Raw genomic sequence first — 27,462 nt, forward strand, 5'->3', positions numbered from 1 at the left:
CGCTGATGCCACTGATGCCACTGCATTCTGCCATCGCCTTCCTTTGCTGCTGCTGCTGCTGGATCTCTAAGCAGTTGTCCAGTTCATTCCTCACCTCCATAAGCCTCCTACAATCCCGAGTGTACCGAGTTTTACTTTGAGCACTTGAATAGCGGTGCCCCCCGCCCTCATACTCCACGTTAGGTTGTGCCCACCGCTGGCTGCCACACGTTTACTACGTCTTAGTTCTTTTGGTAAAGTCATGTAGGCAAAAAATGAAATTAATACAAATAAAATAATAAAATCACGACGTTTCGGAGGCAACACAAGTCTCTGTCATCAGGTAGGACCGTCACAGCCAGATTTGCTGCATCAAGTGAGGCAGGGATTCAAGATGCAAGCTCTTAAATACAAGTTGAGGGGGAGGAGAGGTGGGGAACTTATCAGAATGCCTCACTTGATGCAGCAAATCTGGCTCTGACGGTCCCACCTGATGACGGAGACTCGTGTTGCCTCCGAAGCGTCGTGATTTTATTATTTTATTTTTATTAATTTTAATTTCATTTTTTACCTACATGGTGACTTTACCGAAAGAACTAAGAGTATGAATCCTTGCAGTCACGAAAGCTTCAAATCTAGAAGTTTACTACGTCCTTTGATTACGGTACCACAGCTGGTGGCCTAACCTCGACAATGGTCGCACATTGGCATCTGCAATCGCAGCTTGCGCAATCTTTAACACCCTTGGTTTGTGACAGAGCGCGCGACGGTGCATGGCGTTGTGCACAGCCTGCAGAAGTCACTGCACTGCTTCAAAGATGTTAAAGGTCGGTTAAGCGGCACCTGTTTGACCACCAATGTTCCACATGTCGTCACCCACAGTCACATTTACATTGCACCTTTAGAGCTGAATGTGTGTCCGTAGCCTCGCTAACCTTACCTGCATTGGCAGTTGAGCCAAGCGGCCTAGTTGGCATGCAAAACGTTTACGCTTTAGTAATCGCAGCCGCTTTACAATGTTAACCATTTCTCTCATGCACTTTTAGTGTCACGGCACCGATTGACCTTGCGTTGACACATTGAGTGTGTAGATTTGCGTTGACACATTGAGCGTGTAGACTTGCGTTGACACATTGAGTGTGTAGACTTGCGTTGACACATTGAGCGTGTAGACTTGCGTTGACACATTGAGTGTGTAGACTTGTGTTGACACATTGAGTGTGTAGACTTGCGTTGACACATTGAGTGTGTAGACTTGCGTTGACACATTGAGTGTGTAGACTTGTGTTTACACATTGCGTGTGTAGACTTGCGTTGACACATTGAGTGTGTAGACTTGCGTTGACACATTGAGTGTGTAGACTTGCGTTGACACATTGAGTGTGTAGACTTGCGTTGACACATTGAGTGTGTAGACTTGTGTTGACACATTGAGTGTGTAGACTTGCGTTGACACATTGAGTGTGTAGACTTGCGTTGACACATTGAGCGTGTAGACTTGCGTTGACACATTGAGCGTGTAGACTTGCGTTGACACATTGAGCGTGTAGACTTGCGTTGACACATTGAGTGTGTAGACTTGCGTTGACACATTGAGCGTGTAGACTTGCGTTGACACATTGAGTGTGTAGACTTGCGTTGACACATTGAGTGTGTAGACTTGCGTTGACACATTGAGTGTGTAGACTTGCGTTGACACATTGAGCGTGTAGACTTGCGTTGACACATTGAGTGTGTAGACTTGCGTTGACACATTGAGTGTGTAGACTTGCGTTGACACATTGGGTGTGTAGACTTGCGTTGACACATTGAGTGTGTAGACTTGCGTTGACGTCGAGTGGTGCTCTGTGTTAGCAGGGATCAGACGCTGGAGAGTCAACTGTGGCTCAATGTGGTCTGACGTGAGCAGATGAGAATGACGCCCTGAAGCAGAGAGTGAGGCACAAGGAGCTGCATTTGGTCGAACTGCAGACGGTGATTACGTGAGAACTCTTACAGAAAACGGCGTGACGTCACCCGACTGTTTTAGTGGTAGTTTTTGAGAATGTTCTCCTGAAGGTGCTATCACAGAACTACGACTGAGCTGCTATCAGTTGCCTCCTATCCACACGTGGTGGTGGTGGCGGTGGTGGTGGTGGCAGTGGTGGCGGTGGCGGCGGTGGTGGTGGTGGCGGCGGCGGTGGTGGTGGCGGCGGTGGTGGTGGCGGCGGTGGTGGTGGTGGTGGCGGTGGTGGCGGTGGTGGCGGTGGTGGCGGTGGTGGCGGTGGTGGTAGTGCACTCTGGCATGCCCTGCTATGGAGGTGTTTTGTCACAAAGCAATCGAACCAAGCACTGCTCAGTCCATGGAGTTGCACTGTGACAAATTAATTGGAAACATTGTTTATTGTGATGGGTATTCTTGGTTCTTTCGGTGAAGTCACGTAGAAGGGAAATAATACAATAAATAAAATAAAACCATAAAATTATCACGACGTTTCGATTGCAACACAAGCAATCATCATCAGGTGTGAAATCCACACACATTTTCTTGGCGTAGTTTTCACACCTGATGACAATTGCTTGTGTATAGCAGTTGAAACGTCGCGATAATTTTATCGTTTTATTTGTATTATTTCCCTTCTACGTGACTTTACCGAAAGAACCAAGAAGATGAATCCCTGCAGCCACGAAAGAAGCTTTAAATCGAAATGTATTGTGATGGGATTGATTATTGTGATGGATCATCGTTGACCTTGTGGAGACCACAAATTCTCTACATTTGAGAACTCCGGATGTCATCTAGGAGTCAAGAAAAAACCTACAACACAAATTATGACCAATCAGGTGGTTGTCAGCTCTGCCAGCACTGTTAGTGGATACGTTGAACTCGTTAATGGATACCGAGCAGTGCAGCACATTGCTACGCGCTTGATGAACGCTTCGCCTTTATCCTAAGTTAATCAACTGAGCATTCAATTTCATCTCTGAGATGAAGCAAGATTTCCAACTGGGCCCTCCACATCACTTTTTCCCTCGATGCGTCCTTGTTTATTCTCACCGAACTGCTCAGGTTTTATATTCCACTGTGAAAACTGATATCTGTTGATACTGGTCCCCACTACTCAATATCATTACAAAGGCCAGATTTTGTTCTAATGGAGACGGAACTTTTCGATTTTGGAATTCCCGATAATTGGTTTTTTACCCTTCTATCTGGCAACAAAACTGACACCTTTTTACAAGGGGTCATGTTTGCATAGACCGCAATACCTGCAGTTATAATACAAACAAAAGAACATAACTCTGGCAACAGTTTTGTTGCCAGATAGAAGGGTAAAAAACCAATTATCATATTTTTACTGGCAAATGAGGTTCCCATAGTGTAGATGCTTACCCCGAGCTCTCACACTCTGATGGTGCATTGTCTTTGAGTTGTGCGCCTTTTGGCGTCATCTGGTCCAACCCATGTGAGACTAGGCTCTAAGGAAAGCTGTCTCGGGTGTGGACCAATCAACTTCAAGGACAGTGCACACATTATCAGAGTTATGTTCTTTTGTTTGTATCATGACTGCAGGTATTGCGGTCTATGCAAACATGACCCCTTGTAAAAAGGTGTCAGTTTTGTTGCCAGATAGAAGGGTAAAAAAACAATTATCATATTTTTACTGGCAAATGAGGTTCCCATAGAGTTTGGAATTCCCTTTAGGGAATCTGAGTCTGGAAGAAGTCGTTTTTACATTATGTCTTAAAACGCGCCCATGTTTTATTCTTATTTTTTCCAGGCCATGTCAAAGAAATGTAATAATTCTCAGTATTTAGTTGTCTCTTTACTCAGCGGCAGGAGTCGTGAAGCAGCAAGTCGATGAAATGTAGATGTGTCATTAAACCCCCATCACATTGTGAATGTTGTGGGTTTACTCTCCAACACACCGGTGCTCTGAACTTGTCACGAATTGGCACGTTCTGTTTACGTGACAAACCTTACGAATTGGCCGTGTCGGGTGGTGGCGGATTTAATGACACATTTACATTTCGATTTAAAGTTTTCGTGACTGCAGGGATTCATCTTCTTGGTTCTTTCGGTAAAGTCACGTAGAATGGAAATAATAAAATAATAAAATTAAAACATAATAGTGAGAATTATTTTATAATGTTTTATTTTTATTATTTTATTATTTCCATTCTACGTGACTTTACCGAAAGAACCAAGAAGATGACACATTTACATTTATGCAATCTAGGTTGATGGCTTAATTTCAGTGCCTATTCTATGGGGAGAGAGAGAGGTGGGTGGGGGGAGGGGGTCCATGCCCCCATAATGACCAGCAGTGCCTCCCCCACACGTGCCCCCAATTCAGGGGCAGATCCTCGGGGTGTCTGGGGAGCGAGGCGCTCGGGGGAAAGTGACGGTGGCCATGGTCACTACCGACACCACCACACACCTCTCTGCCTGGTTCTGTGGGCGGTGGCACGGTCAGCTTATGACCTCCGAGTCTGCTCTGACAGTCTCTCTCTTAGGGGGTTTCACAATGAGGGGGTCAAATTGGTATCCCCTCCCCCCCCCCTCAATATTAGTGCCCCCTGTTGACTGTCCTAGATTCAATCTTAATTTGGAGCTTTCGTGACTGCAGGAATTACTCTTTGGTTCTTTCGGTAAAGTGACGTATAAAGATAAAATAATAAATAAAATACTAGCATACGACGTTTCGATTGCAACACAAGTAATCATTATCAATCAGGTATAAATGAAATAGAAACACAAATCTAGTATACTTAGAAATGGAATGTAATACAACAGAGAGTCGGATAACATAACAGTCAACACCCTACCTGGTTGATTACGTTCTTCCTGAGAATGCTAAATTTGAGAGAGAGATAACGCACAGAACCAGAGACATATAGACAGACATATAAGCAGACAGATATCGCCACTGATTGTTCTGTAACTCGCTTCATTTCACACGGCATTAGGGGCATCCGCTTACGAGTGCTCGATGTTGATTGTTCCGTGTTTTGTGCGTCCGCGTCGCGCCAGCGTCACGATGAGGAGCTGCGGAGGCTGGATACGGAGCGGCTGGCGGAGCAGGAGAACCACTCGCTGCTCCTCGCCGCCGTGCAGCAGGAGGCGGAGTGCCGGGGTGAGTCCGTGCCCCGGGGCGTCAGCGGCTGCTGGCTAAACCACGGCCGAGTGGGACGGGCATGTCGGACGGGGATGTCAGACGAGTGGCCTCAAGCGCCACTGGTGACTTGGTCCGCTGGCCTGGCGTACATGCTACCGACGTGCACGTCAACTACGAATTGCTGACTTTTTGTTGATGTCACAAACTTCAGAAGGTATTCGCCTATAGCTTTGTCAATGCAGTAATGGATGGATATTGTAGGCATCACTTTGACACGGCTTTCATTTGAACGCGTCAATGTCGTCGTGACGTCATTCGAGTGCTGTGATTGGAGTAACTGACCGTGAGTTTTAAAGTGTTGTCTTCTCATGAGCGAAGTTTCAAACTGTTATCACGCAGCTTGGGGCACAGTATGGCTATATATAGTTAGTAGAAAGCAGTTGATTTTCATCATGAGGCCTCCTTTGCCAGTACCAAAATATACTAATAGGGTTTTTTCTGGCAACAAAACTGACACCTTTTGCAAGGAGTCATGTTTACATTAACCACAATACTTGCCGTCAAATGCAAACAAAAAACAACACTCTGACCGGTCGAACACCATATGAAACTAGGCTTTAAGAAAAGCTGTCTCTGGTGTGGACCAATCAGTTTCAAGGACAATGCATACATTATCAGAGTGTTGTTTTTTGTTTGCATTTTGACTGCAAGCATCACAAAGCTTCAGTTTGAACTCCAGGTTACCTCCCAGCCCACACCCCGCCCCCACACTCACCATGCCCCCCCCTCCTTCCCCTGCAACTATATAACTCTCTCTGAGACACACTTCAGCGTTTGTGCTTTCACTGCGTTGTGCCCACCTGAAAACGGACCCTTGTGTTGCGCCCGAAACGTCGTGATTTCATTTAGTTGTTTTCACTTATAATTTATTTCATTTTTTACCTACATGACTTTACCGAAAAAATGCAAGGTTCGTGGTTAATGTAAACATGACTCCTTGCCAAAGGTGTCAGTTTTGTTGCCAGAAAAAAAGGGAAAACCCCTCTTAGCAGTTGATTTTCTTTGGGGCTTCATCTTCCTTGAACCTTGGCCACCAGTCGAAATCGATTCGTGCTCCTGTCCACAAAGTGCAGTGGTTTAGCCATGTTTGTTTGTTGTAGTACAGAGTTAGACTGATGGCCTTAATCTAAGTTGTCTTGTGGTTGTTGTTGTTGTTTGTTTGTTGTAGTACAGAGTTAGACTGATGGCCTTAATCTAAGTTGTCTTGTGGTGGTTGTTGTTGTTTGTTTGTTGTAGTACAGAGTTAGACTGATGGCCTTAATCTAAGTTGTCTTGTGGTTGTTGTTGTTGTTTGACTTGCATCCCACTGGGATTTTTGCACACAGCGTTGGTGTACGGTGTTTTTTTTCTGCAATATTTTGCTGTCTTTTCTTGGATTTTCTGTTTGCACTTAGTCACATATTCACTTTAAGATGTTTTCTTGTTCATGTTTTTGTTTTTTGTTTGTTGCGGTTGTTGTATATGTTGGTTATGAAAATTGTGTTATGTTGTATGCGTGCGTGGGTGAAATTATTATGTCGTATATGTGGGTTATGAATATTCAGTGAAAATAATAGTAATCAAATGAAATTTGGCCAAATGTGTAATTATCCGGAAATATGTTAATTTTATGTAATTATGCACATTTAATTATGCCAATTCGAGAGGTAATTGTAGTAATTATGCGAGTGGGTGTAATTATGATAATGCAAGTCGTTATGATAACCAGACCCCGCCTCGGTGACGAGGGTGGGTTATCGATCGGAATACGGCAATTAATCGTATGCAGTTATGCAGGTGTGGTGTAAGTATACAAGATTAACTTAGATTAACTCGGCATCGTTGTCTAGGTTCGTCTCATTCTCGCTTATCTTTAGGTCCCCGGTTCACCCCGTTATCGCTTTAACATTTACTGAGTATGTGTTAGTGTGTTTATTAAGGTCACCAAGTTCAGATCTCAACGCAGAAGCAGATCTTATGCATAGACTTCAGGAAAGAATCACACAACCACTTCTGTATTAATCAATTTATTACTAATTCAACCTCAACTATGATATAGTATGCGAACTCTCAATCCCGGAACGTCAACACGGCATCAATACAGTATCATCAATGATTGTCTGATTTCACTTGACAACGGCACATGGATCCCGCGTAACGCGATGGTTGTTAGTGAGAGAGAGTCGTTAAAACATGCAAATACTATGCTAAGAAAACCTTAACGTTAATGAATGAAAGATACTTGAAAGATTATACGGCGATAAAAACACAATCAAGACAGTTATTATTCTTAAAGGCACCAATCTCAACAGATACATCGGCAGGTTATCTGACAACAGAATGGCTCGGAGTAAGGGCCGGCGACGATGCTCCTTTTCCGAAGATCGTTATCTTATATCAAATTTACTAATTGGGGACCAGATCACCTGATAAGGATCTGGTGGGCCACCACTCCCCACGTGAGCGTTGCTCGGCGGAAGGAGGTGCCAAGAATCAATTCGTATTGATGGATCTGTTGGGAATTTATGCGATTAAGAGTACAGCCCACTAAATATTAAAGATAAAAATTACGAATACTCTTATAAACGACGGATGACCATCACTCGGTCTCGAGTGTTTCTTCACAGCCACGGATGGCTTATGGGTTCGAGTGTTTTTGAGTGGTAAGAGTTGTCTTCAATAGTCAGTGTTCGGAGTCGGTTCTTTATGTCAAACAGACGCCTGGTGGTCGTGTGGTGAGGGGACGGTGCGCGTCATACGTATTAGTCGCTCCTCTGTCGCCGTGGGGAATTTGGTTTGGATGTCCGTCGATACGCTGTCGTAATTCGGAACCCGGTCGGTAGGTGGCGCCCACAGCTCGCTCGCAGCGTCGTCGCCAAACCGCGATTCTCGCGGCAGCAGGGAAACCGACTCGGCAGAGGTTGAGCTGTCAAGCGGGTCTTGCCCGCCTGCAGAGGAGATGGGGAGCCGCTTGAGTCGAGCCCCGAGAGCCGGCTGAACTCGGCTGAGTCCCAGAAGCTGAAGAGTCGAGCCGACCCTTGGTCGCAGCTCGCCCTTGAGTCGACCCGCTCGGTCAACTCCTGATGAGTCGACCCTTCTGGTCGAACTCAAGATGAGTCGAGCCGACCCTCCCGGTCGAGCTCGCTCCTGAGTCGACCCGTTGGTCGCACTCGTGGTGAGTTGACTCTCCTGGTCGAACTGGTTTCCAATGCTCAGAGTCCTTTCTTTTATGCCGAAAAATCCCTTTGGACCCTGCCCACAAGGCGGGGTTTCCTTTTGATTTACTGTGTCAGGATCTGTCCGTGTGTAGGTGTGTTCATGTGTGTGTCCGTACGTCCGTGTGTCCTTGTGTGCATCACCCACGGTATTTTCCGTGGTCATATTCCCTCCATAAAATCCACGAGCAAACAATCAGGTGTTACAAATTGCCTCGAGGTCGTCTCTCTGTCTGGGTGCGATATTATCTCTTGTTTGGCCTTCTTCATGAACCAAAACACAGACGTTACAAATCGTCTCACAGGCGTCTCTGTCCGTGTTGCACCACCTGGAGGGAGGGGCACACTCCCCCCGACCCTCGCTGACGCATGAAGAAATGATTAAAAGTTTTAACATTTGTCCCTTACCATTTCCCAGTTGTGATTCTATTTAACCTAAGGTCTGTCATTTCCCATCGTGGTGCTTGACTCAAGTGGAGGTTTCCCCGAGCGTATACACACTCATATCCCGCGCTGCGGGGATACAAAGACGGCCGGGATCTCCCTTTCTCTCCGACCCTGGGTTTAACATCGCTCTTTTATTATGTATTTTATTTCGACCTAGTGGTGATTTATCCCGCTATCCTGGCTTTTCATAAGTTTTACTTTTGTCTTTCATGCATAGGCTTATTATTATTAATTTATTTCCGATATCTTAGGGTAAGGGGTAAGTTTCTTGATCCTAGGAATTCGTATTCCTTGGTGTCTGCATGGTTATATAAGCGGAATATAGTTGACGGTGAATAGCGTTAACATTGATGTTATGTACGATATTATGTATTGTGATGTTTTTAACTTAACTTGGTCAGGGCTTTACTGACATGAAGTTGTATTTCATAGCCTGGCAGTCTTTGCCTCACTCTGTCTCTGCTCGCCGGTGTTGTTGCTGTCCAGCTGACGCCGTTAACTCAAGGCCTCATTAATTTCCGTCACTCCTTGTAGGTGAGGGCGGTTGAACCTTGGAGTCAGTTCTGGTTTTTGTCTGCTTGCTTTTTCTGATGTCCCCTGACCCCGGGAGTTATCATTCCTACTTTTATGGCCTGTCGAAGCCCGACTAGCTGTTGCTGGGCTTGGTGTGTTGTTCCCGGCTTTTTTGCTTACGTTTGCAGTTCGCCGTGCTCTTAATTTCCTTCCCTCTTCAACCTTATATCGACTATTCGCTCCTGTCTGGGTGCGATTCAATTTTGACTTAGGAAGGTTCTGATTGTCATATGCTTCGGGTCGAGTTGTATATTAAAGTATGGAAATAACATTTCATATTGACTTAATGATGGTGATGGTTCAGTAGGCGTAACTTGTGGCCTGGTTTAATTGGAGTGGGTGTGAATATCGATAACTTTAGCCTATCCTGTTGTTAAATTCCGACTTTAACGTTACTTTAATAGCAATACCGAATAATTGAGCTTTTCGACTTAACTAGGCGAACACGAACTTTTGGTGACCTCCGCAGCCTTGTTATTCAGCTGAGCCTGCAGCCTTGAGAGAGGCACAACACCCTTATTCTCGTCTCACTGTGGTCATCCAACCTTCTGTCCTGGGAGGGTGATTAATTCCAGGACAAGGCCCCCTCACGTTCAGACGTGCAGTGGTTGTTAATCAGCCCCCTCTCCTGTGTACACAACCTTGAGCTGAGTTTATCTTGGCTCTTTCAGCTGCAGAGAACAAGGCGTGTTTCTCCTCTCTGTGTGCACGTGTTCCAATTAGCTCGAAATCCCTGACACCCAATCAGTGATGACCCCCCCGGCCTTCTGTGGCCGTGATCCAGACAAAGGCGCCTCTGCTTCGAGTCATGACTTGAGTCGACACTGCTCCATTATTCGCCCATGTGCTGAGGTCATGGATGGTTGGGCCCCCTGCCTTAACCATATCTGGCTGACTCCCACTGTCTCTGCCCTTGCAGGTGACATGCCCGTTCATCAGGCCTTATCTATCCCTGAAGCAAGGTTGTAATTCTGCCATCTTAGCCCTCCTCCCGTTCATTACTACAACACCTGGTGTTTTGCAGTTTGCTGCGCTTTGGTGTGTTTTCATTCATTATATATCAATGATGGAAGAAGGCTAGAATACAACACGGTTGCACCCGATTCAAGAGCCGAATGGCTCACAGGGCTATATCTAGTACATCAACTTGAACTTGAAGGCACCACGTGGGGCTTTTAGGGGCTGGAGCCCAGGTGACCTCCGCCAGCTGGAACGCCTCCAGAGATGAAGTTGAAATGTTATTTGATTTGTGAATGCTGAATTTTATTTGCCGTTAGCCTTGTAAAAATAATAATTGTTTTTTTTTTACCCTTTTACCTGGCAACAAAACTGACACCTTTTTTTTACAAGGAGTCATGTTTGCATTGACCACAATACCTGCGGTCGGAATGCAAACAAAAAGAAACACAACTCTGATTATAATGTATGCACTGTCCTTGAAATTGATTGGTCCACACCCGAGACAGCTTTCTTTGGAAAAAAAAGGTGTCAGTTTTGTTGCCAGATAAAAGGGTTAAAAAAAACATCATATTTTGCTACTGGCAAAGGAGGTTCCAATGTTGTAAAAATAACTTCAAATTTTCTTCAACTTTTGTTTTCCTTTTGAAAATACAGTACCTGCATCCCAGGGGCCTACACAATCTTAATCCGGCCCTGAGTGTAAGGGGCCGGCAACCTACAGTTGTGGAGCCGCATGCGGCTCTTCTAAAGACCACATCGCGGCTTTTGAAATACAATAAAACCTTTGATTGCGAGCATAATTCGTTCCGGAGACGTGTTACTCGTATATCAGTTGTAATCACGTGACGCTCGGCAGACAAAGCGTATACTACACGTACTACTCGTATTGCAAGACCTCTCGCTCGTTTATCAAATTAATATTTAGTTATAAATTTTGCTCGTCTTGCAAAACACTCGCAGACCAAGTTACTCGCAATCCAAGCTTTTGCTGTCTTGAGGTTTTTACCCAATTCGAAATAGATGGCTCCTGTTATTTTGGTTGCCGACCCTAGTGGCAGCGCAGAGCAACGAAATCACTTTGTGATTTCGATTTAAAGCTTTCGTGACTGCAGGGATTCATCTTCTTGGTTCTTTCGGTAAAGTCACGTAGATGGGGGGGGTACCCTTTACCCATGACTTTACCGAAAGAACCAAGAAGACACTTTGTGATTGCTCAGTTTTGTCATTGCCTGGTCATGCCAAGCGAGCGTTAGTACACTCCTGGAGTGTGTGACACACTCAGTCAGGCGTCTGTGCACCGACGCCAGTTGTTGGGGGAGGGTGGCCAGGATGTGGGTACCCTTCACCCGACACGCGGATACACCGAGAAGCCGCGGTGTCGGCGAGCGTGTGAGCGGAGGCTCTGTGCGTGTGCTCGCCGTTCAGTGGCGGAGGAGGCGGGGCGGCTGCAGGAGGTCACCAGTCAGCGGCGGCAGGAGGTGGAGACGCTCGCAAGGCGGCTGAGCGACGTTGAGAAACAGCAGCGGGCAGAGCTTTTCGCGCTTCAAGTGGAGGTAGGGCACACCCCGCACTGCGCTTCCTGTTTGCGTTCATTCACAAAGACGTTACCTTCTTGGTTCTTTAGGTAAAGTCATCACGTAGAATGGAAGTAATAAAATAATACAAATAAAACATAATAAAATAATTCTCACGACGTTTCGGCCACCAACGCAAGCAGCCGTCCTCAGGTGGAGAACAGGTCTGTCGAGAAGACAGAGTCTGAATGTTATTATTTTATTATTTCCATTCTACGTGACTTTACCGAAAGAACCAAGAAGATGAATCCCTGCAGTCACGAAAGAAGCTTTAAATTGAAAAGAAATTACCGTGCAGAGGACAGGCGGCGATTTACCGTGGATAACTGTATCCACCATTAGAACCCCCCCCCCCCGCCCGCATCACTACGGATGTGAATTGTGTCACTATACATACAAAACCTGAAGTGTAAAGGAAGGTTGTTTCGTTTACAAGACTCTCGAAAGAGTACGCGTAGAATGTTTGATTACAAATGTAATCGACGCCATACAGAAATTCAAAACGTCATTAAAGAAAACAGGTTCGTGCCGTCCGAGCAGGAACGTGCCTTGTACTCCACGCACACCGCCTTGTACTCCACGCACACCGCCTTGTACTCCACGCACACCGCCTTGTACTCCACGCACACCGCCTTGTACTCCACGCACACCGCCTTGTACTCCACGCACACCGCCTTGTACTCCACGCACACCGCCTTGTACTCCACGCACACCGCCTTGTACTCCACGCACACCGCCTTGTACTCCACGCACACCGCCTTGTACTCCACGCACACCGCCTTGTACTCCACGCACACCGCCTTGTACTCCACGCACACCGCCTTGTACTCCACGCACACCGCCTTGTACTCCACGCACACCGCCTTGTACTCCACGCACACCGCCTTGTACTCCACGCACACTGCCTTGTACTCCACGCACACCGCCTTGTACTCCACGCACACCGCCTTGTACTCCACGCACACCGCCTTGTACTCCACGCACACTGCCTTGTACTCCACGCACACTGCCTTGTACTCCACGCACACTGCCTTGTACTCCACGCACACCGCCTTGTACTCCACGCACACCGCCTTGTACTCCACGCACACTGCCTTGTACTCCACGCACACTGCCTTGTACTCCACGCACACCGCCTTGTACTCCACGCACACCGCCTTGTACTCCACGCACACTGCCTTGTACTCCACGCACACCGCCTTGTACTCCACGCACACTGTCTTGTACTCCACGCACACCGCCTTGTACTCCACGCACACCGCCTTGTACTCCACGCACACCGCCTTGTACTCCACGCACACCGCCTTGTACTCCACGCACACCGCCTTGTACTCCACGCACACCGCCTTGTACTCCACGCACACCGCCTTGTACTCCACGCACACCGCCTTGTACTCCACGCACACTGCCTTGTACTCCACGCACACTGCCTTGTACTCCACGCACACCGCCTTGTACTCCACGCACACCGCCTTGTACTCCACGCACACCGCCTTGTACTCCACGCACACTGCCTTGTACTCCACGCACACTGCCTTGTACTCCACGCACACCGCCTTGTACTCCACGCACACTGCCTTGTACTCCACGCACACTGCCTTGTACTCCACGCATGCAATGATCCGGGGTCGCTGTTTAGGCTTTGCAGTCGTCGGTAATCGGGCCACTCTACTACCTCTTCGGCTTCTCAAATGCTTCTGCGAAGAAGGGCCATTTCCCAAAACATCACCCGTTTACTTTTTCCTTTTAAGGACACGGCGTTTGTTGACAAACTCGCCGATATTTGTTGTTGCCGATGCATCATCGCCACGTGTGGATGTCCCGTCCTCGCCCTGCCGTGCGCTCTCTCTCCCCTGCGGCAGAACGACATGAAGATCGCGAAGCTGCAAAGGGCCGCTCTGCTCGGCAAGCAGGGTGGCAGCGGAGCCTCCGACCACGACATCTTCAGAGAGGTGCTCTTGCCGGGGCTACTACGCTTTACTTCTAGGAAAGCTCCATTTGTTATATTATATTATTATATCATATTATTATATTAGTTAATTGTATTATATTATTATTAATTTACTATCATATTATTTTATGATATTATTATATTATTATTTTATTATGTTTTGTTTTTATTATTGTATTACTTCCCTTCTATGTGACTTTACCGAAAGAACCAAGATGACTCCATTTGTGCATCGTTTGGTCAGAGCACCCGAGTGATTTTTCATCGCACACAGTCAAAGTAATCGCTCGCTTGTTTACGAGAGGGAACTAGGGGGACCTATGGTGTTGAGCATGAGCTCTATATACGCCCTGTGAGAATTTTGACTTTTGAAAGTCCATGCCGATTGCGCCCACCTTCCCCTTGTAGCCCCGCCCCCCCCCTGTCCCTGACTGCCACATTTAGAGAAGCTCCTCCCCCCTCCCCTGAACCAGTATTTAAGATCTCGTCTCTTGGATTTCTCTTCACTTGATACAGTAAATGTGGCTGTGACGGTCCCACCTGAAGACGGAGACTTGTGTTGCCTCCGAAACGTCGTGATTTAATTGAGTTTTTTTTTATTTATTAGTATTTTACTTTATTATTATAAAAAAATTTACCCACGTGACTTTGCCGAAGAAACCTAAGAGTGTACCCCCCTCTCCCGTCCCGCTTGTTGTCCCGCCACAGAAGCTGCGGCACCTTCGAGAGAGCAAGGAGCAGGAGATTGTGGCGCTGCAGAGGCAGTTGGCGCAACTGGAGCACCGTCAGCGCACGCAGCGAGACTCGCTGACAAAGAGACGGAGGCTGTGACTGCCCCCCTCCCCCCCGATGGTACCGACGTCGTGCTTGTTGCAGCGTGTGGCATCGCTAGCACGGAACACGGGGCGGAGACACGCGCGCGTACGGGGGGAGAGGCCTCCAGCAGGTGCCGTTTCTGGGCACGCTTTGTCCATTGGTGAATGGCACGGAGGGGCGGCAGGTGGTGTGTGCGGTGGTGTTACTACCCATGGGGAGTGGGGAGTGCTCTGCCATCTGTGCCTGCACCTGTTGTTTGCTGGCGGTAACTCGGGATGCATCGTAGCAGTGTGTTTTGTTTTGCTGTACGTGCAAAGTGACGTCCTTTTCATACCGCCTGTTCCCGTCAAGTTAGTCTCCGTCGGACAGACGCCCGTCGCGATTATGTTATTGTTGTCTTCACTTGGGGTGATTTGAGCTGGCATTCTCTTGCAGACGGTTCAGTGCCGACTGCAGGAATGAGTCGGCGGGTGGTGAAAGGCGGCAGAGTGAAGATTCATCCCTCTCACCCCAATGGATTGTTTGCATCTCTCTGCATTGCTATTTTAAAAAAAAAAATCGCTTTTTCCCCTTCACATTGTGGTGGATGCAGCAGCAGTCTCCGACGGCTGCAGAGGGCTCGTGAAGCTGCCTCGTGCAGCGTAAACGAATGGGATAAGCTCCGAGTCTTACGCGCGATTCGATGGGCGCGTTGGCGAGCTTAAGAATCCAAGTCGGTCGACGCATCGTTGCCGAGGCGATTTCGCGAAGGGACTTTGAGGGTGCAAACAAAGTGACACGCAGCGCCCACTTGCGTGCCAACAGGAGCCAATCCTGCAACAGCCACCCTCAGCCAGTGATTGCCATTCTGTCAGCACATGCACTTGAACTCTTTGCCGTTTCTAATCAATAGTGCGGCACGTTCGTGCCCGTTACTCACGGTGAAGAATGCCGGTGACGTAGACGGCTAATATTCTTCGTTCTTTCGGTAAAGTCACGTAAAAGGGAAATAATAAAACGTAATAAAGTAGAGAATTTTATAAAAAAAATTGAAACGTAATAAAATAGATAATTTTCTTTTATTAAAAAAATTAAACGTAATAAAATAGAGAATTTTATTTAATTGCTTTTATTTTTGATTATTTTTATTATTTCCCTTCTACGTAACTTTATCGAAAGAACCAAGAATATGAATCCCTGCGGTCACGAAAGCTTTAAATCGAAATATATCGACGGCCAAGCCAAGCGTGCTCTAAGGCACTTGGAGATTAAAGTGACGTGACAGAGAAGCGGTGGTAGCGTGGTGTCTCCCAATAACTCATCCACTCCTCAGAGGCAAGATCAATAACAAACAAATTGGAAGTTAAGTTTAAATATTTGTTTGTTAAACGCTGTTAAAAGATTGTGATAAGTATCAATGCTATTTAGAGGTTCTTAAACTCAGAATTGGTTATACATGTGCTGTACAACACCATAATGTACTGTACAATATCATACACGTACTGTACAATATCATACACGTGTAATAAATGTCATTGAGGCGACTTCTGGAATCCGGTCTTTTATTCAACTTGTATTACAGCTCTCCTTCACACTGCTGACAGGCAGCGTGAGAGGAACAGAGGAGGGGGCCCCGCTCCTGCGTGGCCCCCTCCTCCGTTCGTTCCCGTTCTGACCACGTGTCGTTCGTCTCCACCCCTATTTAATACCCGGGTCACGTGGTACCTTTCCACCAATCCTGGTTAGCCTCCATGGAATCTTCCAGACTCCCTAGTAGGCTCCCAGGACCACGCCCCTGACTCGTCTCCCCATTGGCTGTGGCCAAAGCCAGCAGAACCAATCCTCTACTTGCAGCTGTCACCTTCCCATGACGTCAGGGCCACGCCCCTAGACTTCCCCCCATTGGCTATGGACCAGGACCGGCAGAGCCAATCATCGTGACGCGTTGTGATCCGTCAGCGACCCCGATATAGCCTCACATTACACAATTATCAAATTCAAAACAATATACGATTCAAAGTTGTCTCATTTTAAAACTTCAAAACGGAGCATCGGGTGCGTCGTTCGTGTGCAATTTTTTCGTGACTTTCCTGGCCCAAGGCCGTAAATGGTTGTGAGGGGCACCGCAGGCGGTCAGGCTTGCTTCACCCCATGGTTGTCAACATCCAGACGTTAATCGGCAAGGGCCATTTCTCGTCCTAATTCGACAAAATCTACGTCAACACGTAATACAAAATTATAATTCGTGTTGTTGAGAATGTATCTCCTCTACGTGTAACTTTTGAGTGGTATGCCTTGTAACAGATGAATGATCCGAGTGTGCTCCCTATTTCAAAGACAATGAGTTGCTCCAGAGGGAGATGCTTCCTGAAAACACAAAAATACCCTTTGACCTATATCACCAGAACAATGAGTCTCACCTGAGTTATCTGTACAGGTTACTTCCAAAACACACACTGTGTCCTAACATGACTTATTCAATGTTTGACCCTTACAGACAAAATGGTACACGTACGCACACCATCAGACAAGTATTCATTGTAAATTATTGACAGGCATATGAACAAAATTGAATTACTGCACTGAAATATACTGCATTAGGTTACATCCTATTAACTAGAAGCTAATTTAAAAAAATACGCACCGTCTGCTTAACAGTGTATGTACAACATACTAATGCACCATTCAAAACGAGTCGGCCATTGCATGCTGGCATCTGGGTAAAAATGTAGCAAATTCTAAACATTACCTACAAACTCCACAACTGAGATGCCACATCAACCATCGCCCCCTACTGACAGGCTCTTGTCCACATGCAGGCCGGTAAAGGGCCACCACCTTGTGCCACACAGGGGCAGCTGCTACTTGGGGATGCTCTTCAAGTGTTTGAGACGAGATACGATACAAAACTACGAATTGCCGAGGCAATTAAGCAAGCACAATATAAATGCAATTATGATAACATAGTGATTGCTTGGGAGCTTATTGGCTCTCGCTCCTGGTTAGAGATCTACCCAACACACAGGTCCACAAAGACTGGCCGCTCTTACCCTGCAGGTTGAACCTAGCAATTGAGTGTTCAATTTCACATTCTTGTCATTAAAGGCCTGTGACAAAGGTGCATCTATTGGAGCGACATCGTCACTGGCTTACACATCTACCGGGTCTCCACTTGACTTTGTATTGTCTCGGAGGAAGTCCACCCACACCTCCACTTCCACAAACTGCTGGGAGTTGCCTCGCTCTGCCTCACAGTCAGAATTCTCCTCCTGCTTCACGTTGCCTCCATCGATGCGAAGGTCCCATTTTGGAGTTGAATCTTCATCTTCAAATTTTACCTTCACTTCTTGGCTCTTCAGCATCACTTCTTCACATTTCACCATCACTTCTTCATATTTCACCTCAATACCTTTAAAAGCGTCCAAGCTGGGATTTTCTTCCGGTTCTTGTTTGATGAGGGATGGGCTCATTGCAGCACTTTGACTTTCACAAGCTGATTTCAGACTCCATTCCGGGTGGATCTTCTGATGCTTGCGTGATCTCTGGTGTCTTTGAAGATTTGTTGAAAGTGTAAACGCCTTCTCACACACACCGCACTTGAAGGGTTTCTCTCCCGTGTGTGTTCTCTTGTGTGTTACAAGAGTAGATGAATCTGAAAACGCCTTCCCACACACACTGCACTTGAAGGGTTTCTCTCCCGTGTGTGTTCTCTGGTGTCTGACAAGAGTAGATGAATCTGAAAACGCATTCCCACACACACTGCACTTGAAGGGTTTCTCTCCCGTGTGTGTTCTCTGGTGTCTTACAAGAGAAAATTGTGAAAACGCCTTCCCACACACACTGCACTTGAAGGGTTTTTCTCCCGTGTGTGTTCTCTGGTGTTTTACAAGAGTAGATAAATCTGAAAATGCCTTCCCACACACACTGCACTTGAAGGGTTTCTCTCCCGTGTGTGTTCTCTTGTGTGTTACAAGAGCAGATGACCGTGCAAACGCCTTCCCACACACACTGCACTTGAAGGGTTTCTCTCCCGTGTGTGTTCTCTTGTGTTTTACAAGAGCAGATGACTGTGCAAACGCCTTCCCACACACACTGCACTTGAAGGGTTTTTCTCCCGTGTGTGTTCTCTGGTGTGCTACAAGATGAGTTAAAAGTGCAAACGTTTTCCCACACACACTGCACTTGAAGGGTTTCTCTCCCATGTGTATTCTCTGGTGTGTTACAAGAGCAGATGAAAATGCAAACGCCCTCCCCACACACACTGCACTTGAAGGGTTTCTCTCCCGTGTGTGTTCTCTTGTGTGTTACAAGATTAGCTGGACGTGCAAACGCCCTCCCACACACACTGCACTTGAAGGGTTTCTCTCCTGTGTGAGTTCTCTAGTGCCGTGTCAAATGTGCAGGACAATCCGTGCTGTATGCACACCGGTCGCATTGTTGCCTTTTGCACCGAGCCGCGCCGAGTGCCTTTGCTCCATCAGACCACTTCTGCAGAGGCAGCGACAGCTGCAGACAGAAACAAAGAATATCCACACCATCTACACATCAGTATCGAGGCACAGAGGAATGCATATACACAGTCACACGTGACTTACACGTCTATAGTTTATCATATATTTATGATATAGTTAAAAAAAAGTGTCCCAAATTCATCACACGGGCTCTTATGGCACACAATGAGAGGGCAAATGGTCATAAACCTGCCTGGAAGCCCTCGTATCTTCAAAATGAACGTTAACCCAAAACTCAGCACACAATTTCAGCTGTTTGGCTTCAAAATGAATGTTTATGAAAGCTAAATTCAGTTGACATAGCAAAGGGTGTTGAAAATAAAACTATTTGTGTCATGCACAAATGCATAAATTAATGTTCAATCGCAACTTAGAGGTGTGAAGCCAGGCACAGATGTCCTTGATTGCTGGGATGAGCAGTTCCGACTTCAGCTGCTGCACGTGTGAGCTGTGATCACTTCCTGACTCCATTCTTACAAAGAGTTCCAGAGGAAAACTAAAATAAACTACTGTTTTGATATAACCTCTGTGCTCAATAGAGTTAATAAACTTTACTGCAAATACAAACTTGACACTGTCACACACTCAGAGGTGGAGCCAGGATTTTCAGGTAGGGGGGGGAAACCCCTCCAGCAATGAAAAATTACAGGAGTTGTTAGTAAGTAAGGAGTTGTTAGTGAGAAAGGAGTTGTTAGTAAGAAAGGACTTGTCCCTTGCTTTTCATTCGACGCGTGCGATCGTCATCGCGCTCGCTGAACGTGTTGATGCCTTCAGGAAAGAAAAATAGACTTTTGTATTTTGGGGGGGGGGGGGGGAATGACCATGACGTATGTGGCATCAACCCGCATCACACCTGAGCTAAGCGCTCTGCAATGCTTACCCCCCTACCACATGGCTCTTCGCGCGCCGTACTTCTACAGCTGTTCACAGCGTGCCGGGAGATTTTAGGTGGCGCTTCGCTCCTGGCCGATTAAGTCATTGGCTTCTCGGAGTTTCAATCCTAATCCGTGTGAAGAACGGGTACAACTGCCATCTTAAATATAAAGCAGAACTTACACCTGTTTGTTTGTGTGCAGCAGCAAAAACTCTCCAACGCTGAGCTCTGGCGTCATGAAATTTTCACAGCTTATGCTGTCTGGAATGTCTAAGCGAGCGCCGCGTCATTCCCTTCCCGAGTGGCAAAAATCGACCTGACGTAGCAGTGGGTTCAGGTTGAATTTCCTTGAGTGAAAACATCCGATTTAGGTAAATTGAAGTGTTTCGGCTTCCTTCTTGCAAGCATCAATTTTTTCAGGGTTTTTCATTGAATTATGAGGGAATATTAAATTAATCCAAGACAAAAATCCAAGTCCCGGGCAAAGCCAGGTAGTGAAGCTAGTTACTAATAAACCCCAATGATCCTATCGAAATTACGGATTTCTATCGGATCGTTGGGGGGGCACGTGCCACCCCACCCCCACTGGCTCCACCACTCTCACACACTGGCAGCATGGTTCACAGGTGGTGGTGTATCCAGACCCACGCCTGGCCACCTTCACCTGCTCAGTATTAATGCTTCCTCACTCCACCAAGTAATTCATTGAGGATCAACCAACACAGCCGAGGCTGCGTGTCTCTCTGTGGTGAGATGTTAACTACCTGTCCTGGCATACAGGAAGTCGTGGGTTCGATCCCGACCCTGACGCCTGCTGTATATTTGTAGTTTACGTGTCTCTCTCTCTCTCCCCGTGGTCGCGTGGATTTCCTTCCCGATCCCCGGGTTTCCCCTCCACACGTCTATAGTGAACACCGCCACGTGTCTATAGTGAACACCTCCACGTGTCTATAGTGAACACCTCCACGCGTCTATAGCGAACACCGCCACGCGTCTATAGCGAACACCTCCACGTGTCTATAGCGAACACCTCCACGCGTCTATAGTGAACACCTCCACGTGTCCAGAGTGAACACCGCCACGCGTCTATAGTGAACACCTCCACGCGTCTATAGTGAACACCGCCACGTGTCTATAGTGAACACCTCCACGTGTCTATAGTGAACACCGCCACGCGTCTAGAGTGAACACCTCCACGTGTCTATAGTGAACACCGCCACGCGTCTATAGTGAACACCTCCACGCGTCTATAGTGAACACCGCCACGTGTCTATAGTGAACACCTCCACGCGTCTATAGTGAACACCGCCACGTGTCTATAGTGAACACCGCCACGCGTCTATAGTGAACACCTCCACGCGTCTATAGTGAACACCGCCACGTGTCTATAGTGAACACCTCCACGCGTCTATAGTGAACACCGCCACGTGTCTATAGTGAACACCTCCACGCGTCTATAGTGAACACCGCCACGTGTCTATAGTGAACACCGCCACGCGTCTATAGTGAACACCGCCACGTGTCCAGAGTGAACACCGCCACGCGTCTATAGTGAACACCTCCACGTGTCTATAGTGAACACCTCCACGTGTCTATAGTGAACACCTCCACGCGTCTATAGTGAACACCTCCACGTGTCCAGAGTGAACACCGCCACGCGTCTATAGTGAACACCTCCACGCGTCTATAGTGAACACCTCCACGTGTCTATAGTGAACACCTCCACGTGTCCAGAGTGAACACCTCCACGCATCTATAGTGAACACCTCCACGTGTCCAGAGTGAACACCTCCACGCGTCTATAGTGAACACCGCCACGCGTCTATAGTGAACACCTCCACGCGTCTATAGTGAACACCGCCACGTGTCCAGAGTGAACACCTCCACGCATCTATAGTGAACACCTCCACGTGTCCAGAGTGAACACCTCCACGCGTCTAGAGTGAACACTGCCACGTGTCTATAGTGAACACCGCCACGCGTCTAGAGTGAACACTGCCACGTGTCTATAGTGAACACCTCCACGTGTCCAGAGTGAACACCTCCACGCGTCCAGAGTGAACACCTCCACGTGTCCAGAGTGAACACCTCCACGTGTCTATAGTGAACACCACCACGCGTCCAGAGCGAACACCGCCACATATCTAGAGTGAACACCGCCACGCGTCTAGAGTGAACACCGCCACGCGTCCAGAGTGAACACCACCACGTGTCTGGAGTGAACACCACCACGTGTCTAGAGTGAACACCGCCACGCGTCTAGAGTGAACACTGCCACACGTCTAGAGCGAACACCGCCACGCGTCCAGAGTGAACACCACCACGCATCTAGAGTGAACACCACCACGCGTCTAGAGCGAACACCGCCGTGTCTAGAGCGAACACCGCCACGCGTCTAGAGTGAACACCACCACGCGTCTAGAGCGAACACCGCCACGTGTCTAGAGTGAACACCACCACGCGTCTAGAGTGAACACCGCCACGCGTCTAGAGTGAACACCACCACGCGTCTAGAGCGAACACCGCCACGTGTCTAGAGTGAACACCACCACGCGTCTAGAGTGAACACCGCCACGCGTCTAGAGCGAACACCGCCACGTATCTAGAGTGAACACCACCTCGCGTCTAGAGCGAACACCGCCACGTGTCTAGAGTGAACACCACCACGCGTCTAGAGTGAACACCGCCACGCGTCTAGAGCGAACACCGCCACGCGTCTAGAGCGAACACCGCCACGTGTCTAGAGTGAACACCACCACGCATCTAGAGTGAACACCACCACGCGTCTAGAGCGAACACCGCCGTGTCTAGAGCGAACACCGCCACGCGTCTAGAGTGAACACCGCCACGTATCTAGAGTGAACACCACCACGCGTCTAGAGCGAACACCGCCACGTGTCTAGAGTGAACACCACCACGCGTCTAGAGTGAACACCACCACGTGTCTAGAGTGAACACCGCCATGTGTCTAGAGCGAACACCGCCACGCGTCTAGAGCGAACACCGCCACGCGTCTAGAGTGAACACCGCCACGCTGTTGACGAGCCTCACCTTGTTGTTATTGTTGTTGTGGGCAGGTCGTTTCTGAACACAAGAGCGGTACAGCAGCTCAAGCGGGCGTGGCCTGGTAAGAAATGAAAAAAAACTGTGAATATTTAAAACAAAACAAGTTACAAAGTAGCGAGCCAGGTGAAGGGAAATTAAAACTTAAGCAAGATACTCTTTCGGTAAAGTCACGTAGGTAAAACATTAAAATTAATGAAAGTAAAATAAAATAAAATATTTTATTTTATATTATTTTACTTTCATTAATTTTAATGTTTTACCTACGTGACTTTACCGAAACAACCTAAGAATATGAATCATTGCAGTCACGAAAGCTTCAAATCTAGAAGAAACTCTTTGGTTCTTTCGGTAAAGTCACGTAGAATAAATAAATAAAATAATAGCATACGACATTTCGATTGCAACACAAGCAATCATCATCAGGTACAAATGAAAGAGAAAAAAAACCTAGTAAACAGAAATGTAGTGCAATACAACACAGAGAGTCGGCTAACATAACAGTCAACAGCCCACCTGGTTGATAACGTTCTTCCAAAGATTGCTCAATTTGAGAGAGAGACACGGAGACACATAGACAGACACATAAGCAGAGAGAGAGAGAGAGAGATGACACATAGACACACAGAGAGAGATGACAGAGAGACACACAGAGACACACAGAGACACACACAGAAACAACGCCTCTGTGTCGAGGCCTTAAATAGAGAGAGAGGGGGGCAGAGAGAGAGAGGGGGGTAGAGAAAGGGGCAGAGAGATGGGTGGTGGTGGGAATCCGGTTTCAAGTACCACCATCCCTCTCAAAAGAATTCTCTCATCAAAACGCTATACCGCAGAGCCAATGGCATTTCTGACCAACACCACTTGGCCGGTGAATTAAGTCATGTACATCGGGCCCTCAGGATGAACGGATACTCTGACCGCACTATCCGCCAAGCTGTTTCTCCCACCATACAGAAACAGCCACATGAAACTCCAACCAAAACTATCACGTTGCCATACATAGCAGGCGTGACCAAAAAGATCTCCAAAATTCTAAACAAACATAAGATCCAAGTCCGATTCAGTACAGTGCATAATATCCGTTATTTGATTCCATCTGTGAAGGATGTCGTTCCTGACTTACAGTATCCTGGAGTCTACAAATTGAGTTGCATTTGTGGTGATTGCTACATTGGAGAAACGAAACGTCATGTTGCTGATCGTGTCCGCGAGCACAAGTCAGATCTGAAACACGGCAGAACTGATTCTTCGGCCGTTGCCGATCATTGCTACAACTCGGTGGGCTCTCATGAAATTGTCTTTTCCGAGACCAAGGTTCTCTGCAAGCCTCCTGGCTACCATCAAAGGTTTGTGCACGAAGCCATACAAATATACAAACACAGACATAATTTCAACCGTGATGATGGGTACAAACTTAGTAATCATTGGAAAGATGTTATCAACCACGCAAAAAAGATTTAACTACACTTATTTGCCAATCTTATTTGACAGACAACTATTACAGTTTTACCATGTTTAGTGGTGGTATCCCTGCCACAGGTTGAGTCACAAACCGCACCTCTCCACAACAAAGGCTCAGCCTTTGTTATGCAGTCTATTCTTAGTCTTAAGCCTCACCTTACCATATTAATAATGCGCCCCTTGCACCACGATCTTCTCCAACCATTATATAAACGGAGTGGTAGCTACTGCAATCTCTCATTTACTTGATACAGCTGTCGTGGCTGTGACGGTACCACCTGAAGACGGAAGCTTGTGTTGCCTCCGAAACGTCGTGATTTTTTATTTTACTTTTTTACGTGACTTTACCGAAAAAACCTAAGAATAAGCGAGAGAATTGAAGCAAACGCGACCAGGCGAGGGCAGGAGGCAAGGCCCCGCGTTGTAAAGTTCCAAAGTGGACATCGCTTCCATGCTCGCTGCTACTCAATTGACATCCCTACGAGAGAGAGAGCGAGGCGCTACCTCGGTAAACAACAACCACCACAACCACCACAACAACAACCACAACAACCACAATCACCACAACCGCGATGAGAATCTCACCTCGGATTTCAGTGCACGGGCCGAGCGGAAACTTCCCGGTCCCTCGTGACGTCACGCGGCAGCAGGTGACATGACGTCACTTGCGGTGTACGATGACACTCCCCTCCCCACAATGAGCGGCTCGAAACTCGCGACTTCACGAATAAATTATGTTAATGAGCCGCCAGTCACCGGGCGTGGCTTTGCCCAAATAAGGATTGGCACTGGGACAGGTATCGGCAGCGGCTGAGTGGATGTGACGTCACGCTCAAGAGCGCGGTGGTCGGGGGTGAGTGACATGACGTCACTAACGAGGCACCTCCCCCTGGCGTTTGACGCCGATGAGGTCACGCTGAGCGGTGACGTCAGAAGCCATACAAATATACAAACACAGACATACATTCAACCGTGATGATGGGTACAAACTTAGTAATCATTGGAAAGATGTTATCAACCACGCAAAAAAGACTTAATCACAAATTTTTTGGACCATCTTATCTGACAGGCACTATTTTACTGTACTTTACCGAGTGTTAACATCCCCAGTTATTTTAACAGTACTCTCTTCATTGTTCAGCCAGCATTGGTATAAACATGGGCATTTTCGTTCTTTTGTCTATCATGTGTATCAGACCCCCCCTCCCCCTCTCTCTCCATTGTGTTGGCGTGTGCAGTAATTGGCCGCTTGCGCACAAGCGCTTCCACGTCCGTCCCCCACCCTTTTGGCCTCGCCCCCCCTCCCTCCCGCTACGTTCCATTCATTGGCTACCATAGTCTGATGAGCTCCCCCTAAGTTTGTACCCATCATCATTTTCGTTCTTTTGTCTATCATGTGTATTAGACCTCCCCTCCTCTCTGCCCATTGTGTTGGCGGGTGCAGTGGCTGGCCGCTAGCGCACAATCGCTCCATTGTGTTGGCGTGTGCAGTAATTGGCCGCTTGCGCACAAGCGCTTCCACGTCCATCGCCCACCCTTTTGGCCTCGCCCCCCCTCCCTCCCGATACGTTCCTTTCATTGGCTACCATAGTCTGATGAGCTCCCCCCTCCCTCTCCCTCCCCCTTCAACTCGCTTTTAAGGGATTACATCTTGAATCATGGCCTCACTTGATGCAGCTAATCTGGCTGTGACGGTCCCACCTGATGACGGAGACTTGTGTTGCCTCCGAAACGTCGTGATTTTTTATTTTATTTTATTTTCATTCATTTTGATGTTTTACCTACGTGACTTTACCGGAAAAAACCTAAGAAGAAATTTAACATGGTTGCTGCAGGTGTGGACACATAGTGCAACTGCAGCGCCTCAGCGCGCTAATTGTAGCAGTGGAACTGTTCGGTGTCTTCACGGCTTCATTGCAGCCAACCCGCTTGGGACAAACGCCAGAACGCCGCCGCAGCAGTAGCAGCGTGGGGGGGCTGGTCACGTGGGCTGGGGGAGGGGCGGGGCTGGTCACGTGGGCTGGGGGAGGGGAGGGGCTGGTGACGTGGGCATGGGCTGGTCACGTGGGCGGGGGGGGGGGCTGGTCACGTGGGCGGGGGAGGGGCTGGTCACATGGGCGGGGGGGGGAGTGGCTGGTCACGTGGGCGGGGGGAGGGGCTGGTCACGTGGGTGGGGGGGGAGGGGCTGGTCAAGTGGGCGGGGGAGGGAGTGGCTGGTCACGTGGGTGGGGGGGGGAGTGGCTGGTCATGTGGGCGGGGGGAGGGGCTGGTCACGTGGGTGGGCGGGAGGGGCTGGTCACGTGGGCGGGGGAGGGGAGGGGCTGGTCACGTGGGAGGGGGGAGGGGCTGGTCACGTGGGCGGGGGAGGGGAGGGGCTGGTCACGTGGGCGGGGGGGGGGAGGGGCTGGTCACGTGGGTGGGGGGGGAGGGGCTGGTCACGTGGGTGGGGGGGGGAGGGGCTGGTCACGTGGGCGGGGGAGGGGAGGGGCTGGTCACGTGGGCGGGGGGGGGGAGGGGCTGGTCACGTGGGCGGGGGAGGGGCTGGTCACGTGGGCGGGGGAGGGGAGGGGCTGGTCACGTGGGCGGGGGAGGGGCTGGTCACGTGGGCGGGGGGGGGAGGGGCTGGTCACGTGGGCGGGGGAGGGGAGGGGCTGGTCACGTGGGCGGGGGAGGGGAGGGGCTGGTCACGTGGGCGGGGGAGGGGAGGGGCTGGTCACGTGGGCGGGGGGGGGAGGGGCTGGTCACGTGGGCGGGGGAGGGGAGGGGCTGGTCACGTGGGCGGGGGAGGGGAGGGGCTGGTCACGTGGGCGGGGGGGGGAGTGGCTGGTCACGTGGGCGGGGGGGGAGGGGCTGGTCACGTGGGCGGGGGGGGGGCTGGTCACGTGGGCGGGGGAGGGGAGGGGCTGGTCACGTGGGCG

At 48.6% G+C, this 27,462-nt stretch overlaps 1 protein-coding gene and 1 long non-coding RNA gene across 4 annotated transcripts; one reads left to right on the forward strand and one right to left on the reverse strand.

The window, feature by feature from the left end:
* The first annotated feature begins 713 nt into the window (after positions 1-713).
* Positions 714-5,085, forward strand: LOC144952945 (uncharacterized). The gene is made up of 3 exons (XR_013640723.1): positions 714-806; positions 1,889-1,953; positions 4,994-5,085. It is a non-coding gene; the product is annotated as an uncharacterized LOC144952945 (long non-coding RNA).
* A 2,059-nt stretch (positions 5,086-7,144) lies between these two features.
* LOC144952939 (uncharacterized) lies at positions 7,145-25,274 on the reverse strand. Of its 3 annotated transcripts, none has more exons than XR_013640721.1 (4): positions 25,130-25,272; positions 23,069-23,141; positions 19,059-19,138; positions 7,145-11,891 (listed from the first exon to the last, which is right to left on the reverse strand). XR_013640721.1 is itself a non-coding variant. In XM_078883427.1 (4 exons), exons 3-4 carry the CDS (start codon positions 19,108-19,110, stop codon positions 17,782-17,784), a joined length of 639 nt encoding a protein of 212 aa, XP_078739553.1. In that variant the 5' UTR covers positions 19,111-19,138; positions 23,069-23,141; positions 25,130-25,274; the 3' UTR covers positions 16,193-17,781. The 3 variants fall into 3 exon arrangements, 2 of the variants coding, with proteins under 2 accessions (XP_078739553.1, XP_078739552.1); XM_078883427.1 differs by lacking the exon at positions 7,145-11,891 and adding an exon at positions 16,193-18,368 and having other exon boundaries at positions 25,130-25,274; XM_078883426.1 differs by lacking the exon at positions 7,145-11,891 and having other exon boundaries at positions 16,193-19,138; positions 25,130-25,274.
* Positions 25,275-27,462: the final 2,188 nt, after the last annotated feature.

This window comes from Lampetra fluviatilis, chromosome 71 (genome assembly GCF_964198595.1).
Source record: "Lampetra fluviatilis chromosome 71, kcLamFluv1.1, whole genome shotgun sequence".
In the NCBI taxonomy this organism is placed as follows: domain Eukaryota; kingdom Metazoa; phylum Chordata; class Hyperoartia; order Petromyzontiformes; family Petromyzontidae; genus Lampetra; species Lampetra fluviatilis.

Excerpts from the sequence above, each read along its gene's own strand:
- LOC144952939 (XM_078883426.1), bottom strand. The coding sequence starts at position 18,834 with ATGGGAGAGAAACCCTTCAAGTGCAGTGTGTGTGGGAAAACGTTTGCA.